Source organism: Lepisma saccharinum, chromosome 16 (genome assembly GCF_977018435.1).
Source record: "Lepisma saccharinum chromosome 16, izLepSacc3.1, whole genome shotgun sequence".
In the NCBI taxonomy this organism is placed as follows: domain Eukaryota; kingdom Metazoa; phylum Arthropoda; class Insecta; order Zygentoma; family Lepismatidae; genus Lepisma; species Lepisma saccharinum.
Window position 1 is genome coordinate 25,072,523 of NC_139244.1, and position 19,195 is coordinate 25,091,717.

General features: G+C 43.2%; 1 protein-coding gene across 5 annotated transcripts in view; it reads right to left on the bottom strand.

The window, feature by feature from the left end:
* The window catches only part of LOC146000352 (uncharacterized), a 322,131-nt gene that overhangs the window by 194,298 nt on the left and 108,638 nt on the right, over nucleotides 1-19,195 (bottom strand). The window contains exon 1 of one of the 5 annotated variants that reach the window (XM_083137898.1): nucleotides 16,757-16,879. The exons of the other annotated variants lie outside the window; for them this stretch is intronic. Within the exon in view, the coding sequence (XP_082994024.1) occupies nucleotides 16,757-16,776 (20 nt within the window). The 5' untranslated portion in view covers nucleotides 16,777-16,879. Of the gene's footprint in view, nucleotides 1-16,756; nucleotides 16,880-19,195 lie in introns of those variants that run through there. 5 annotated transcript variants of the gene reach the window in all.

The following is a 19,195-nucleotide window of genomic DNA, read 5'->3' on the forward strand; positions in this document are numbered from 1 at the left end:
ACTGGGTATGACGTAATACTCCGTTCTGGCTCTACTGATTTATAATGGGCATGACGAGATACTACGTTCTCATGTTCTTACTGCTGATATCTGTTGTGTATGACGAGATACTTCGTACAATTACTTTCTTCTTTGTTTCACCAGATGGCTCTGACTTCCAGACTGTTGTAACCGTTAGAGTTAGCGGGAAGCAACGAACACAGCCCGACGTTCAGTTCTATCGCGTATGCAATAATGGCTCAGGCAAATCGGAAGCGACGGCGTGTTTTTCCTGCTGAGGAAATCCGAGATATATTGTAGTTGTAAATCTCGCATATTGTAAAAAGTACAAGAAGGACCAATAAAAGAATAAACAATACCTAAATGGTATGCCATGGAGCACAGAAATATTAACTCAAATATTGGTTTACGAAATTCATCAATTTATCAACAAAAATCCCCAGGGCAGATTGGGCTTTCGACGAGGAAATTACCCAGTTAAGAGGTTAAACAGTGCGGAGTTTCAATACTGTGTTCACCCGCCGTTGGATTCAAGCACATCATCTAGTCGACGAGGCAAGGATTCCACGAGCAGATGTTTGGTCTTCTCCTTAAACTCTCCGAAACATCAAACACGTGAGTCAGTAGAGCTTCCGTTGTTCTCAGTTGTCTAGGTTCCCACTCTCTCACCATCAACGCCCAAATGTTTTCGATTGGAAGACTTCGCTGGCCAATCTACTCTTGAAAGCAGATCCCCCGCACAAGAACATGCGGACTATCTCCTCTCTTGGAAATTCCGAAGTGTAAGGCATGATGAAATGATATCGTAAAGGAACATTCGGACCGAAGGGACATGCTGCACGTGGCACATGCCTCTTGAAAACAGCTTATCATTGGTGCATGTAGAGTTTCACGCCCATTCTGGTGCAGAAAGTTTCATTTTATTGGTTCCGTTGCAAGTGACATGCTCAAGGCATAGATACGAGTAAAACTGCTGCAGGATCTCGAACGAAGCACCTACCGAGGCTCGAATTAAAGCCAAAGCGTGGTGGCAAAGGCAACCGTGAAGTTACTGCATCTGAGATTTACGTCAAGCAGGGCCTGTGTGGTGTGTGCAAAGAAACTCACGCTTGCTTTAGGAAATAAGGATACTATTGAATCAATGCAATATAAAAGAGTATATACCGTAAAATATACATTATTATTGACTCATGCATTCCATTAAAAAAATGCATTGTTTTCTCGCACATTTCTGCCCGCAATGAATATAAATGTGTAATCTATTGAATTAAGCAGGTGCATGCAGATTTAAAAATATTGATAAGATGATTCAATTGAATTGAATTGAATTGTTGTTTTTTAAGTCCACTAGTGCACAGAAAGGCTAATTGGGACTGGACCTACAGTTTATAGTGGGTTCCGAACCACTATGTTCCTCCACCGGGTATCGAACCCGGGATCCCTTGCTTGAAATGTGACGACTCTACGATTGCGCCATAGGGGAGGCCCTAGTCCTCTTACGGAGATAATTCGTTCGGAGCAATAGAAATGCCCTATCAAAACAATTGGGGAATATTATTTTCAATGTGGATATTCTTCGGAAAATATGTTTCTAACAACAGTTTACCTAAATAGTGGGGACTTGGGGTGAGAGAGAGGGACGGAGTTGGAAGAGAGAGAGAGAGAGAGAGGAAAAGCACACAATTTTCTGTTCAATGCGAACCTTTTGGATTGCTTTTTCCTAGCGCACCAAAAACACAATACGTATAACCCAAATGCAACCCAAACCTTCAATGGCAAAATTGTGAGTCAATCACTCAACTGGAATAAAAAGTACGGATTTAAATCTAGGCCAGAAGATAGTTATTGCGCTACCATGAGCCAAAAAAATCCACTTTGCCCGCGAGAATTGTCATGCCTGAGTGATATGTAGTTTACGTTAGTTGTGAGAGTTGCTTCAATTCCATTGCCTGCCAAGAATAATGATAGCGCTGAAAGCATAAAATACAGAAATGTGCATGTTTGGCGAGCTATGAGAAAAGCAGATCCTTGTGTTTTCTTTTCAAAATTTACTAATTTTATGTCAACTTTTACATATAGCCAATGGCGACAGAGGATGAATGATGCTTCAGGGAAATTGATGAAGATTGAAGAAACAACGAAAAAGAAAAACTCATTATCAGAGGCTAGGACCCAAGAACCCTGGCTACGCAGCATGTTATGATATTTAAGTATATCACGGATTGCTGCTAAATCCATTCCTAGATATTTGTAATGAATAAACCCCCGCCCCCGCTACGAGAAAAAGAAAGACTATAGGATGTGAAACATTCACAATGTAATTGCATTGCTTTACATCGCTCTTGGCTGTATTCCAAATGTAGTAAGAGATCAGCGATAAGTCGGATTTTTTTTTGTGTGTGTGTTTTTTTTATTGCAAGGGCTACCTATTTCATCATTTATAAAGAGTTAACTTCGTCGTTACACTAGCACCAGACACAAATGCATCAATTTCTATTTCGGTTATTTTACATCACTCTTCTGCCTCTTGAGTTAATCGCGATAATACGGATGAATTATCAATTTATAAAATTGTGACGGGACAAACTCAGTGATACATTCATGCCTGACCAGAGTTCGAATCTGGAACATATGACCTCGCTTCGCTAGAAAGGCTGGCAGAAATGTATCGGAAAAGTGTAGGAGCACCAAGAACCGGTTTCACCCAGCACAGACAATGAAATCATTTACAGCGACTCGCTGTGGCAGTGTTGCTCGTCACCCCCTCCCCCTCACTCGCAGATAGCATAGCCATCTCAGCACCCACCTGCTGATGGAAGAGTGGAACCACAAGCAAAACAACCTGCGCAGACCCACGACTCCTGTGCACCGTACTCCCGCGAGGAGGGGCGGGGGAAAGTGGACCATGCTTCCTTATGGCCCGAGCTGAAGGGAAGAAGGGAGATCTGCGCGGGTACTTTTCGTCCCAAGGATTTTTTTCGTTGTGGTCGATCTATACTTCTCGTTTCAGGAATATTCCGACTGGAAGGTTTCTGGCACCCCTCCGCCCCCCCCCCCCACTTCCCACCATGGTTAATAAATGAGACCCTTGCACTTTCAAAACCCTTATCGCAAGAAAAAGCTGGCATCAATTTTACACCACCATACAATAAGATTTACACGGGAAACATTTCCTAACATATTTTCTTGATTCGGACTAAGGGCAAATTAAAAATAGTCAAAGAATTAAATTACTGAAAATATGGAAAAGCGCGTTACCGAAATCTGTAATGAGTGCGAAGGGAAAATCGAGAAAAGGAAAAAAAAATTAAGTATAAAAGTATTCGAATAACCAGATAAAGAGAGAAAGTTATCACGGCTCGAACAATGCAAATGAAAAAAAACGGGAATACGAATTGAAATATACGACAATCGGAAGTAGGCTGAAGGAAGCAAATTTTAATAAACGTGGAAAGAAAACATAATGAAAGGAGCGCTGGTTCGATTCACGACGGAAGCTCATATTTGTTGTTCGATTCCCACTCTACACTGTATGTCCAGATGCATTTACACTTAAAACAAACTTCGTGGAACTTTTTCCAAATCAGATGTCGCCAAAAATTTAAAAACAAAAAGAATAACTGAAGGAAAAATGCCGAAAGCGTTATTGCAAAATGAAAAAAAAAAATCTTCACATATTCGTTCGGAAGTGGTAAAAGAATAATAAAAAAAACTCAAGCATAAATGTTAATAACACTTGTTATTATTACCAGAGACATTCTCAAAATAAACTTCTTGTCCGTTAAAATCAAATCAAGAGGAAAGCAAGATCTCCACCCGGTTGCGTGAATCTGTGGCTAGATTCAAGAGTTGGAAACACTACGCTTCTCGCGAGCTGCTATTCCTGGCGAAACTAGATGATATTAAATTCCGGGTTGCATAACCGTAAGGGGGGACGTTTCATTCGATTTTGAGTGTACCAGGTGTATAAGCTTAAATCTGCTGTTTGCTCATAGATGGCGTTAGTGAGCGTATGGAGCTACCATGGTGTTTGTATGAGTTGGACATCTGCCAACACGAATCAGTGCACATCGTCAGCACGTGCAGACAACAACAGACAGTGTAACGTACCCTCACTATGGTATGCATGTCTAGTTTTGTGCCAGAAAAAGAGCATATGCGGGAAGCCCTGCTTCCATTTGAAGAAATCGGCTGCCGAATCGCATCGAAAGCTTGTGGAGGCCTATGGTGACACTGCTGTATCGGAAACAACGTGTAGGGATTGGTTTCGTCGGTTCAAAGACGGCAATTTTGACCTGAGCGACAAGATGCGTGAAAATCGGCCCAGGAAGGTTGAGGACCATCAGGCAGGCTCTTTTGGACGAGGACGATACTCAAACGCAAAAGATGCTTGCCGAGCCATTGGGTGTTACTCAAGCAGACATTTCCATGCGTCTACGTGCCATGGGAAAGGTTCAAAAGATCGGAAAATGGGTGCCGCATGAGTTGACCGATCGGCAGCTGGAGAGACGCCAAAACACATGCGAAATCTTGCTTGCCAGACAAAAAAGAAAGTCTTTCCTGCATCGGATTGTGACTGGCGATGAAAAGTGGATATATTTCGAGAATCCTAAACGCAAGAAATCGTGGGTTGATCCCAGCCAACCATCAACATCTTCCTCGAGACCAAATCGCTTCGGCCGGAAGACGACTGTGTGTTTGGTGGGATCAACAGGGTATCGTCTACTTTGAGCTGTTGAAACCTGGTGAAACTGTCACTGCCCACCGCTACCACCAACAACTGATCAAATTGCACCGTGCTCTGTGTGACAAAAGGCTGGATTATCAACAAAGACATGACAAGCTGATTTTTCTCCACGACAACGCCCCATCGCTCACGTCAAGACTGGTCCAAAACTACTTGGAGACACGCAAGTGGTAGGTGCTACCCCATCCCTCCTATTCACCAGACCTGGCCCCTTCAGACTACCATCTGTTTTCGTCTATGGGCCACGCCCTCGCTGAGCAGCACTTCGATTCGTATGCAGACATCCGAAAATGGCTTGATGAGTGGTTTGCCTCGAAAGAGAGGGACTTTTTTTGGCGTGGTATCCACAGATTGCCCGAGAGGTGCGCAAAATGTGTAGCTCGCGAGGGCAAGTACTTTGAATAAATTTCTTGTTGCTTTCTATGAACAAAACATGTGTTTTTCTGACTACTAAAGGCCTTCTGAATATTATGAGATGAAATAAAGAAAAGTTCACAATGCGAGGAGCTGAAGTGTAGATGTTTCCCCAACTAAGACGGTGAATAAAAAATTAATCACCATATTTCTTGCGCTACGTTGACATTACTTACATATTCCCAACATACGTCATTGAGATGCAATTTGCGTTCTCTCTTACGATAAGAATATGTAATAATTGTGTGGAGTCGCAAGTACGTCAGTATCGCCTTGGGGAATTTCTACTGATGATGTGATAGGAAGGAAGGAAGGAGCAGCAATCACATCCCTTGCATGGAAATTAAGGTATCTCGTTGCTATGTTATGCACGCCTTGTTCGAATAACTTTTGCTGTTTGGTACAGTTTGTGGGTTGTGTCGGCAAAGACGATAATACGCAAATTGTTCATCACTATTTTCTTCTCTTTTACTCTGAATCCTATGTTTCTTTAACCCTGAACTATCGTGGTAATGTCTTCTCGTGTTCCACATAATGGTAGTTACAAAATATCTTGTCAGAGAGCTAATGTTGTTTACTGTATTCTCATTGTGGGTTAAGCCGGACCCCGTGGCGGAGTGGTTAGCACATCGCGCTACGATGTCAGGGTTCCCGGGTTCCAATCCTAGCCTCGGCATGGATGTTTGTTGAGTGTCTATTCATCATATCATCACTCATCCGCATCTTCGCAAATTACCCAAAAGTGGCGCAAAAGCGAAGTAAAATAAATCAAATCAAATCATTGTGGGTTGCCAATGCCGTTATGATGTTTACGTTTGACGATTCATGTCCTTGCACCAGCTGCCTGGGGTCCGTAATGACCCCACCATGGTATATGCGTAACCTTTTTTGTGCGACAGTTTCCAGTTTAATTCACATTCTACTTATTCCCTTAGTTTTGTTTTCGTATATGGTTATAGTGATTATAATTTGTTACTGCTTGCTTGAACCAAAGAATCGATTGTACATTCAGTCATCTCAAGGATGGCCTCTAAATACCCATAACATCAAGAGGTGGTCACATGAACCTCAAAAATGACGGCGGTGGTACACCTGTGTACGGATCAAAGACATAAAACACAATACATCTTGATCCAAGTACATTCAAAGAGTCTGCAAGGTCTGCTATAACCGCGCAGAGCAATGAAAGTCATGTAGAAATTCAAAACCCTGATATTTATTTTCACATTTTTGCCTCTGAAGTGAAAAGCTGAACAGTGAAAATGTGTTTAGCTTTGTGTAAAAACAGCTACGAAAAACAGTTTAGTATTTGACGAAAGCGGCTTCTTTATAAAAAGAACAAAAGCAAAACTGAAAAATACTTAAAATTTGTTACTTTTTTATTCTATGGTATATTGAATATGCAATTATTGAGTATTTTTTGCAAAATAATATTTGGAGTCTGAAAAGACCCTACTACGGAACTAGTGTGACTTATTTCTGCCATGGTAGTGAAGGGTTAAGGTACGGAATTTTGTTGATGCGAACCAGATATCGTCCTCTCCTTACGGACGTTTTTATTTCAATTAATGACAATTACAGTGTGGCAAACAGACGGAATGAAAATGGTGATGGGCAATTCGCCTAATTCGTCGTTGGGTGTACGTCACTCGACCAGTTACCATTCATCTTTATCGTCGCACTTACCGAGAGGCAGAAAGCTACGATACACACACAACATATAGAGTTTTCCAGTATACGAGGGGTGACTGAAAAGTTCTCGGCCTACCCATGAAGGGTTGCCAGGAGTTCAATCGTTCATGGCTATTTTTCAACATAGTACCTTTCAGCGCCACACACTTTTGCCACCGGTGCTGCAGGCCCATGATACCTTCCTTGTAGAACGTTTCATCCTGCACTGCAAAAAAAGTCCTCCACCGCATCCATGACGTCATCATCTGATGGAAAATGGATTCCACCGAGGTGTTGCTTGAGTTTAGGGAACAGATGAAAGTCGGAGGGAGGCAAGTCTGGCGAATAGGGAGGGTGTCGAAGCAGTTCGAAGCCGCAGGACTCGATGGCGGACATTGCAATGGTGGACGTGTGCGGGGTGCATTGTCTTGGTGGAAAAGGAGGCGCTTCTTCAACATTTCGCGACGTTTCACCTTCATGGCCTCCCTCAAACGCTTCAGTTGAGCAGCATAATACGCACCGTTCACCGTTTCACCTTTTTTTAGATACTCAGCCAGGATGACACCCCTCGCATCCCAAAAAACAGAGACCATCACCTTGCCAGCTGATTTCACTGACTTGAACTTTTTGGGGTGGGGGAGGAGGGGTGTTTCCACTGTTTTAATTGCACCTTGGACTCTGGCTGAAAGTGGTGGACCCATGCTTCGTCCATGGTTACAAAACGCTGGAGAAATGTCTCGGCATCAGCCTGAAGGAGGGTCAAGTTTGCTGCAGACAAGAGGTGTCACTGACGTTTGTTCTCAGCACTCAACATTTTCGGGACCCATCGACATGACACCTTGTGCATGTCCAGCACAACTGTTAGTATGTGTCCAACACGTTCCTGGGACATCCCCACTTTCTCTGCGATGTAACGTTCTGTCACTCGCCGGTCTGCCATAACAAGATCCTGTATTGCTGTGATGTTTTCTTCAGTACAAGCCGTTGCCGGCCTTCTACTGCGAGGTGCATCTTGGACAGAGGTACTTCCCCTCTTGAAGTCCGCCACCCACTTTTTCACAGTAGAATACGATGGGGCATCCTCCCCCAATGTTTCCATCATGTCCTTGTGGATGTCCTGTCCACTCATGCCTTTTTTCAGGAGGTATTGTATAACCGCACGAATGGTCACTTTATCCTTTTTTCAGAAAATGCTCACCGTCTTCACTACAAACATCAAAATCTGAAAAACAAAAAAAAGATAGTACTATGAAATTTGGTATGGGGCTTTGCAAAGGCATATATTATGATTAGCTAAAGTAACATTCAGCTACGATAAATGCATCATGGGTAGGCCGAGAACTTTTCAGTCACCCCTCGTATTTCATAATTAAGGATCTCAAATATAACTAGACTTCCAATTCTTCCCCTACTTGATAATACGTAACTTTATGAAACAAATCTGCGGCCGGTATCTAGTATTATCAACAACTGATAATTATCTAACGAGGGACGAAAGCGACTTTTCGTGAACTGATAACGCAGTCAAGGCCGCGAGATAATCACGTATGTACGAGCGCTATAAAAGCGAAAAATATACATGAAGTACAAGTACCACGAGGTAGACGAATGATTTTTCAAAAATGGAAAGAACAACAGACGTCAACCATTGTCATAAAAATAAAGCGATTAACAATTTCGATTTTTTTCCATTATGCATTTCAAAATTTATACTGGAGAAAAGGGACAAGATCTGGAAGTACTCTGGACGTCTGCGTCGTCAGGTACCATTTCCCAGACGTCCGCTGGCCCGACTGCCCATTTCCCAGACGTCCGCTGGCCCGACTGTCCATTTCCCAGACGTCCGCTGGCCCGAGTGCCCATTTCGCAGACGTCCGCGACCCCGAGTTCCCATTTCGCAGACGTCCGCTGGCCCGAGTGCCCATTTCCCAGACGTCCGCTGGCCCGAGTGTCCATTTCCCAGACGTCCGCTGGCCCGACTGCCCATTTCGCAGACGTCCGCGACCCCGAGTTCCCATTTCGCAGACGTCCGCGACCCCGAGTTCCCATTTCGCAGACGTCCGCTGGCCCGAGTGCCCATTTCGCAGACGTCCGCTGGCCCGAGTGCCCATTTCGCAGACGTCCGCTGGCCCGAGTGCCCATTTCGCAGACGTCCGCTGGCCCGAGTGCCCATTTCGCAGACGTCCGCTGGCCCGAGTGCCCATTTCGCAGACGTCCGCTGGCCCGAGTGCCCATTTCGCAGAGGTCCGCTGGCCCGAGTGCCCATTTCGCAGAGGTCCGCTGGCCCGAGTGTCCATTTCGCAGAGGTCCGCTGGCCCGAGTGTCCATTTCGCAGAGGTCCGCTGGCCCGAGTGTCCATTTCGCAGAGGTCCGCTGGCCCGAGTGTCCATTTCGCAGAGGTCCGCTGGCCCGAGTGTCCATTTCGCAGAGGTCCGCTGGCCCGAGTGTCCATTTCGCAGAGGTCCGCTGGCCCGAGTGTCCATTTCGCAGAGGTCCGCTGGCCCGAGTGTCCATTTCGCAGAGGTCCGCGGATCCGAGTGTCCATTTCCCAGAGGTCCGCGGCCCCGCGTGCCCATTTCCCAGACGTCCGCGGCCCCGAGTGCCCATTTCCCAGACGTCCGCGGCCCCGAGTGCCCATTTCCCAGACGTCCGCTGGCCCGAGTGCCCATTTCCCAGACGTCCGCTGGCCCGAGTGCCTAATTTCCCAGACGTCCGCTGGCCCGAGTGCCTAATTTCCCAGACGTCCGCTGGCCCGAGTGCCCATTTCCAAGACGTTTGCTGGCCCGAGTGCCCATTTCCCAGACGTTTGCTGGCCCGAGTGAACATTTCCCAGACGTTTGCTGGCCCGAGTGAACATTTCCCAGACGTTTGCTGGCCCGAGTGAACATTTCCCAGACGTCCGCGGCCTCGAGTGCCCATTTCCCAGACGTCCGCAGGGTCTAGATCCCATTCCCAGACGTCTACAGGGTCTAGAGCCCATTTTTCAGACGTCTGCGGTCATGGGGTGGCTATTTTTCAGAAGTTTGAGAGAAAGAGTGTTTTAAGTCCACATCTGCACAGAAAGGCTAATCGGAACTGTGCCTACAGTTTAAAGTGGAATCGGAACCACTATGTGCCTCCACCGGGTATCAAACCTGTGGATCCCTTCATTGCAAGGCAACGACGTTACCACTTCGCCATCTGGGAGCCCCCTGCACATTTTCCAGGGCGTCGGTGACCTAGCAGGCCCATTTTTCAGAATGGTAACATGAAGTGCCTGCCCATATCTTCCAGATGACACCTCACCTTTCTTTAATAGTTAATAGTGATCTTCAACAGCACCGCAATGCCGTTTGGTGGGCTCTGTAATTGGCCACTTTAAGGTGGCATTGCCCATAAGATTTCACTTTACTGTGGTTGTATTAATGCATTCGATAAGAGTAATTTTAAAAAGGACAAGCACGAAACACGTATGATAACAGATAATTCGCAAAATAAACGACCGGATGATCTTATCGATTACAGAATAGACCGAATGCATTCCATGCATGTCTGTGTTAAAGCTACGCATGATTCATCTTTCTCCTTTCTCACTTATATCTTTATCACTCCTGTCTGTTTGCACAGTGCAACTTATACGATGTTAAGCAGTGCACAATATTGCATTGTAACATTCAATCCCTAAGAGAAAATAGTTATCTCTAACATCCTCAATGAAAGTGAACCCATTGCATCATGTAATAGGATGGGCATAACAGTCAGTTGCTATGGAGATACTCAAGTGGTATCCACGTTGACAAATGCAAAAGGGCGATCGGTCTTCATCGTTATTTGTTTTGAAGAAATTGAATCGTATACAGCAGCTTCTTGCTTAGGTGTTCAGTGTGGTAACGTGCAAATAGCAAAGTGGACCAACCAATAAATTCCAAGATACGGGATAAGGAGAGGAAAGACTTAGAGGGGTGATGATGATTGGCAACGCGACTTCAAGATTTAGGCTATATCATTTCACAGCTCTTTAGAAAGAAAAAAAAAAGAAGATATTGTTTCCTGGAAATGTTGTTTTGCTTATGTGTGGACAAGCATTAACAAGCCGATATGTTCAACAATAAAATACCAAAATGAACGAATAATGCCATTCCTTCCAGAAAACTATTAAAAATGCTCAAAATTACCTAAAAATTGCGAAAAAATTACCTACCTATCCCTAAAAAATTACTAAAAATACAAAAGGAGGTCCTAACAAGTTTCCTTCATTTAACATTTATTTCATGATACACATTTTTACATAATCAATCAGGCTTTCAACTCTTATATACAGGGTGTGATTATAGTATATATATATATTAGAAAAAGAGGCATGTATTGAATGATCTCCCGAGTACATGGTAACACATAATCAACATTGAAAGAAAAAATATCGAACATGATAAGTGGTGTACAGAAGCAAATCCATGGAAGTGTCACCTCAACGTACTTCCACATGAGCACCCTGCATGTCTACAAGTGAATCCCAACGACGCACCGTTTCACCAAACACCTTTGAGACCATTGCCGGTGTCATGTTTAGCACAGCGTGCTGGATACGTTGACGTAGGTGTTGAAGAGAGGTGATCTTCTCCCTGTACAACTGTGACGATGTAGCCCCATGCAAAAAGGTCAAGAGGATCGAGATCGGGAGATCGTGTTGCGCATTTGCATTGTGTTTCCCTACCAATCCACCTACGAGGAAACGTAACATCCAAGAAGTACACACGATCAGTCTTTGCGAAGTGAGGTGGAGCTCCATCCTGTTGGAAAACCACGGCTTCCAAGGTGCCATCCTGCTCCAATTGTGGTTGTAGGAACAATTGCAGCATATTGAGATACGCATTGCCTGGTACTGCGCATCTTGCGAAGAAAAACGGGCTGTATACCTTGGACTTTATGATCTACAACCACACATTGACTTTGTTTTTTTTTCTTTGTTTCCAATGGAGTACCACACACCACAGCTATTATCTCTTCAGTAGTCAGAATCTTTCACATAAACAAGAAAAAGAAGAAATCAGCCGTTTTCACAGAAATGGATCGAAACTTTAGTCAGCCCGTATAAAAAGTGCCCTAATCATCAAATGCCTTGCCCTAATGATGCTGATCTTGTATTATTTACTCATGACCAAAGTGTTGTATTTTCGTGCATGCTGTTGCCAGCTCTATTGAAATATGTGAACCACTTTAGCTTCGACTACTGAGCTCACAACCTAAAGCCAGGTATCCACTTGTTGCAAACCAGCGTATCGTATCCCCGTTCCGTTATCAATCATTGATACGATACGGACCCCGATTTATCGCGTATCATCACTGCGTTCCGTATCATCCACCCTGTAGCATGATTGATACGGGAGCGAGATACGGTGGTCCGTTCTTTTTTTTCACAGTCTGGTCTCAAATGACGATGAGTACAACGCAGTAAGTGGCAGGAACCGATTATATTTTCATTAATTACGTTTTATTCAAAAACAAAAAACGCAAATCGCCCACGTTGGTTTCATGTTCCAGTTGCCAGAGCTTTTTGACTTCATTTTTTACGGAACGGGGATACGATACGCTGGTTTGCAACGAGTGGATACCAGACTTTAGAATACTGTTATGTTCTATTTTCTTACATGTTAAAATATGCATTCTACATCAACAACGCTCTGCTCAAGGTTACAGGCGTGCCACATAATGGAACTGGAAAATAATATGTTGACAATGAGCGCGAGCACATACTGAATTGTCAATATAAACGTATCATTCCACCAAAAAAATTCTAAAGCAAAATCAGACTTTATGCAGATTTACAGCACGTTAGTCCTAACAAAATACCAACGATATTCTCAATCTCGCAAGAAAACAATAACATAGAACAAAGTAATTATTGCCTGCATAATGAAACAAGATAAACACTGCACTCCCCTCCTTGTTTTTGTAGGAAAAGACAGTGGTAAAGAAGCAAGCTCTAGGAAAAGTAAATTTCTCGTTGAAAAACAACACACACAAAGCTGTTTTGATTTTTTCCCACACACTGATATCTACATCTTTCGAATTTTCGGTTCTCATGTTAGAGAGGATTATTAATATTTTGGTGTTCCATAACTGAGTACACAGACATTTACTTAGACATGTCGATAGTCAATATCTGATTTCGATAAGTAGGTTGATACTTTGAATATTTCTATACTTCGATACTTGTGTATGTGTAGTTACTTCGATATATCTAAATGCGGAAATACGCAATTTCAGAAGTGCCTAAACACAAACATTTAGACATTGATTGAGTTGATGTTATAAGTCCACTTTATGCACAGTAAGAGTAATTGGGACTGGATCTATAGTTTAAAGTGGGATCCAAACCACTAAGTGCCTCCAAAACATTTAGTCATAACGAAGTATCTAAATACTAAAATATTTAGGTACTTCGACGTGCCTAAATATTTCAATGTTTCACTATTACAGCCCGGATGTTCTGACATTTAGTTACTTTGGTATTTTGTGTTCATCTTATATTTATTTTAGATTCTTTTTCCTGCTTTTCAAGTTTAATTTCGACGATGAGAATGGATGTTAAACTGATGAAATATGTCAAACAACATGCACAAATACAGCACACTTACATAGAATTCAATTACAAGAAATGAACTCAGGACACTAGGTTGGGTAGCATGTTAGCACTGCGCATTAGGAAAGTTAGATCCCACAGTCAGAATCAGTCAGTCATGCACCTAGACAATGAGGTTATGGGTTTTGGAGAAGTGGAAAAATAGGGGAGTCTGTTAAAAGAGGCCCCGTGGAAAATGTGCTCCTTGCATGTAGGCAACCCTGATACACCGAAGAGAAGAGCGGGGTAGAGAATACGAGTAGTCCAGAATATCGGTGCCAAGCAGTTTAGACAACTTAAAATAATCATAAATTAATGAAACATCTCTTCTGTAAATACAGTACAGTGTGAAAACAACATACCTAGAGGAGGTGCTGGATATGTCCTCCGTTGACCTCGAAGCACGTGTGCAGACGATACCACATGTTCTGAAAAGCAGGGGCGAGGACATCCTGCGGAATGGCCTGGATAGCTGTGATGATGTTGTTCTGGAGTTTTTCGAATGTGTGAGGGTTGTTGCTATACACCTGTCCCTTTAGAGCTCCCCACAAGAAGAAATCACAGGGTGATAAATCTGGAGAACGAGGTGGCCAAGGTTGGTTCGTGCCACGGCTGATGACGCGATCAGGCGGGAACACTGACTCAATGCGCGTGATCTTTGCACATGCTGTATGCGACGTGACTCCATCCTGCTGAAAGTAAGCGTTCCTTCTCTCATCCTCAGTCAGTTGTTCCAACAAACACGTTGAATATGTTACTGATGTAACGAGCCCAGTTCATAGTCTCGTGGAAAAACACGGGGATGATGCGGCGTGACGATACGGCACACCAGACACCGAGTTTCGGGGCGTGCAGTGGAACGTCCATGGACACGTGTGGGACACCTGCAACTGTTGTGCCAAACGCCGAGATGATTTTCGTCGACTGCGTATCATTAGCTGCGCTGCGTCGCCCACCTTTGAATCAGTGCGGACAGTCTTTGGACGCACTTTTGGCCTATTCAGCACGGATCCGGTTTCCCGCCATTTTGCAATCAGTTTTTGCATTGCTGATTTGGTTGGGGTCTTCGCTGGAACTCCATTCACAACGAACTCCGTCGTAAACAAATTTGCACACTGTTTCCAAGAACCGAGGCGTGCATAAGTCTCGACAACAAAGATACGCTGCTGCACCGTTAACACCATGCTGACCCACCGAACCACACTCGCAACTTTCCTCGCAGCTCAACTGCACTCAACTGACCTGCACGCCGCCTGCCTCAAGGTCACTACTGGACACTTTCGTTTCAATCCCCCTCTATGTCATGTTGTCTAAACTGCTTGGCACCGATATCCTGTAGTGTTCCCTACCCCGCTCTTCTCTTCGGTTTACCAGGGTTGCCTACATGCAAGGAGCACATTTTCCACGGGGCCTCTTTTAACAGACTCACCCAGTATCAGCATCTCAAAGTAGGTCCAAGCGGTGTAGAGCATTCGTTTCCCAATAATTGACATTACAGAAACCACTCCAACTACCCGACGAATTTAGTGGATCGAAACACCACTAAACGCACGGCCTTCAAATTAGGTGGGTGGCAGAAGTTCGCGCTGTTGCCACGTCGAAGCACAGTCCCGTGTGTTCGGAGGTTTAAGAGCAGTCCGACGTGTAGATATGGGACTCGATTTCTGGGGCCTGTAAGGAACTTTCAATTCACACGACCACGAGCTCTGTCTTGAGTGGGACTCGAAAGTGCTCCGGAGAGAGGTCTGACGCTCGAACTAGGCAACACAGACCTGTTGACGGTGCCACACAGTGCGCAGGAACCAGGATATTCTGTCCGGCTCTCGCTTTGCTTTTACCATGGCACCAGAGCAATTCTGCCCAGCCGCCTATTTTCATGGCCCTGCGTTTAGCCTATAATCTCCAATCTCATCATTTCGATTGGTCATAGAAACAAGCTAAACCAATCAATACCTATCGAGTACCAACAAACAAAATTTGGTAGACCAAAAGATACTAGTACGATCCTAACGTGATAAAAACTAGGATCGAACAATAACTTTCTTTAACCTCTGTTACCTCCAAAAGTTACAAGTGGACCTTCGCACTTAGTCGTCATTTGCCTCCTAATGTGTTAAACCGAGCCACCAAAGTTGAAAACTTAGTCGCCAAATTATACCGCAATTTAAAAAGAAAATAAATATTATATTTCACTTTGGTAGTGAGAAAATTGGAGTGAATGAAATTAATATAATTTGCAGATTATTGCAAACCCCTAGCAGACAGTCCACCACTTTGTCACACAAACTCAAATTCCCCTCTTTCGAGGTTTATAAAAACTAAGAATAAAATTTCAATGGACATTTGTTAAATATAAAATATTTTAATCGTCACTTAATCGTACTCATTCGGTGTCTGCAAAGAAAGTACAACTTGTATAAAAATAAATAGAACGTGGGCCATTTTAAACTTTTTTACATATTTATGTACATATTACGTAGTTACCAAAAAACCCGGGCTCTTAGTTACGAACCGCAGGTAAAAGAACGGTAAAAGAACAAAGGCGTCGAATGAGGAATTAATGAATGGCTGTCTAGTCGCCAAAAGTCGCGACTTAAAAAATGCATAGGCGCAAATTAAAAACCCTATTCGAATTCTAAGACCGAACACTAAAGTAAATAGCCTACACGATGGTGTAGTGGTAACGTCGTTGCCTTGTAATCAATTGATTGATTTAGTTTATTTTACTTCGCGTTTTTGTGCCTCTTGGCTAATTTGCGAAGATGGGGATGAGTGATGAAATTGATGAAACGACATTCACAAACAACCAAGCCCGAGCGGGATTCGAACCCGGGACCCTTGGCTTCGCAGCGCGATGTGCTAACACTCGGCCACAGGGTCCGGGGCCTTGTAATCAAAAGATCAGGGTCCCCTTGACCCGAACCACAATGTGGAGGCACATAGTGGTTCGGATTCCACTTTAAACTGTACGTTCAGTCCCAATTAGCCTATATGTGCATAAAATGGACTTCAAACTCAAACTAAAGTAAATATTCGTGATTGGACAATTCATTTAACTACTTGTCAACAGTCGGATCTTTCGACAGCTCCTGGTTACCGAAACTACTTCAGGCACAAAGATAAAACTTGGTGTACCGAAAGACTTATCAGGCAAGTTTATCCTCATTGGCGAGTTTATTAGATTCTTTAACCAATGAACGAACACGACGGGTTCTGATTGGTGCCCATGGATCATATCTCGGTTACACAATACATGCAGCTCCAAACTGCTTCCACTTGCAATTACGACTTAACAACAAGTATACAAATCGTTAACAACTCACCACTCTCTCAATTTGCACATTCCGGTGACTGCCAATCCACTTTGAGCACAGAAAAACAATCCCACTACACTGAACACAAACACCGAGTCAGAGCACCCCGCTTGTCACTCAGATCAACTCAACCTGCTCCGAACTAGTGGCAACTGTGACGTGAGGCGATATCGGAAGTCTGACCTGTTGTTATCTCGAAATATAAGTGTTGCCAGCTATCAAACTTTGTGCCAATGTACCTGATAACTGTAGCTGTCCCTGCGTCAAGGGACCATCTACTCTCGCCGCCAATCAATTCTTGTATCATTATTTTGTATTTGTATTTTTGTTCGAGTCGCTATTCTGCCACTTTTGGCTAATCGCGACGACGAGGATGAATGATGAAATTGATTGATACAGGAACACAAAGAAAACTCATGCCCAGGCCTGGATTCGAACCAGGGAACCCTGGTGAAAAGTGGTCCTACTCCATGCTAAACTCAAAATGAATTAATATGAATATTATTGTTTTTAATTGCATTAAAGTTTAGATTTTTGTGAATAATTTGCACATTTCACCAATAAGAGTTACTAGCATCTGCAGCGTAAATGTTTCACAGACAATTTTTTTTAAAAGTTTCACACACGTAACGCACATGTGTTAATGCTTTTCATGCATTCAGCCTATGCGATCACACTCGAGTTTTCTTCCTTTATTAGCCGACACCATAAAGTGCTTCATAATTCTATGAAATCACTTCATTATGATTATTTTAAACCAAAATCTTGTCTAGAACCTTAAATTTTATGTGTAAGATGTCACACACGTAACGCTGGAATGCCCAGGCTTCATAGTTCCTAAAAATATAGTATTTATAATGTACAGTTACCGGCAATAAAAATGGGACACCTATATCCTGAAATGTAGACATCCCTGCAATGTGTCGTGTGTGTTGCTTAACTCTATGGCGATAGCAGAACTTTCTATTGAAAAGTTGCTATTCAAGTTGGCTCATCGGCGTAGAGGTAGGCAACACGCATAGCGCATTACAGGGAAACCAGTATTTCACGATGTAAATGTCCCATTTTAATGTCGGCGACTGTACATAAATGGAATTTATATTTCAAAATTTTCCTCATATCGCAATGGTATGAGTGTCTGTCTTTACAATATTCCAGGTGCTTAACACAGAAAAAACTGCTTCATTTGAATCAAACAAAAAAAAGTTTGGTTAAGTTTTTTGGTAACCACAAAGAAAAAATTTGGAAAGACTTTACTAAATTTACTAATTGAGCGGCTTGAGAGTAAAACTTGATATGATAACCCACATTCCGTTGAAAATTGAGTCAACATTGGATTCAGTTGCTGCACACACTAAAGTTGCTGTATAATAGTGAATGACGTTCCTTCAGCAGCCGCTCACAGCCAGAAACACACGTGAACATGTGAGTAACCCATAAACCGCAATGCAATGGACGAACTTTCACCTGCGTTTTTGTCAGTTTCATACTTTTGTGGGTTAGGAAATTTTACTCCGGAACCGTTCAATTTTTACTTTTTTTTTTTTTTTTTGCAGATTACTAAATCGATCTAGGGATCAATTAGTTTCTCGCCAATTTAAAGAACTGTCTGGAAATTATTTTTAGGTTATTCCAAATGGGACATTTTCCTCTGTGTACCGACGCCATGTTTCTTTTTCGTTCTAGCCACAGCACAGCGGTGTGACGACATGAATGCGCCTGCGCGTACGGAAAAAAAAAGTTTCCTCCACTTTTCGTAAAGTAACAGGCGGATTCTTAAATGTTCACAGTAGAATATTGTACATTTTACGGTTCCTAAGACTCGAAATAGAAGAGGCTCTTGATCTAGGTCTTGGGACGGCCACAAAACCAGGAATACGGATATTCGGATTAGAAATTATTCGATATCCATTTCAGATGGAACGGATAATCCGGATACAAATAAAAGAATGTGGACATTCCGTAAAACGGATAAAAGGTAAAAATGTCCGGATATCGGGACATTCCGGATATCGTGATAATCCAGAGAATTCGGATATCTGAATAATCCGGATATCAGAATATCCGATATCGAAATATTTGAAACCCGGATAGAACATTATCCATCTGGATTTGGCCATCCCTACTCTTATTGATTTAGTTTATTTAACGTCGCATTTCTTCCACTTTTGGCTGATCGTGACGATGAGGATCGATGAAGGGACAATCACAATCGTTTTGGAGGACCAAAACGAGCCCCACATAGGATTATACTGGCTGAGTCAAAACGCCAGAGCCTCGTTAGTCTGCAAAATGCAATCTACTTGTTCTCCGTCTAGTCCCGTATATCTCGTCGTTACAATCCTAGTATGTTGGTTGATTTGGTGTTTTAAGTCAACAGGAAGGCTAATCGGGACTGGATTTGCAGTTTAAAGTGGGATCCGAACCACTATGTGTCTCCACCGGGTA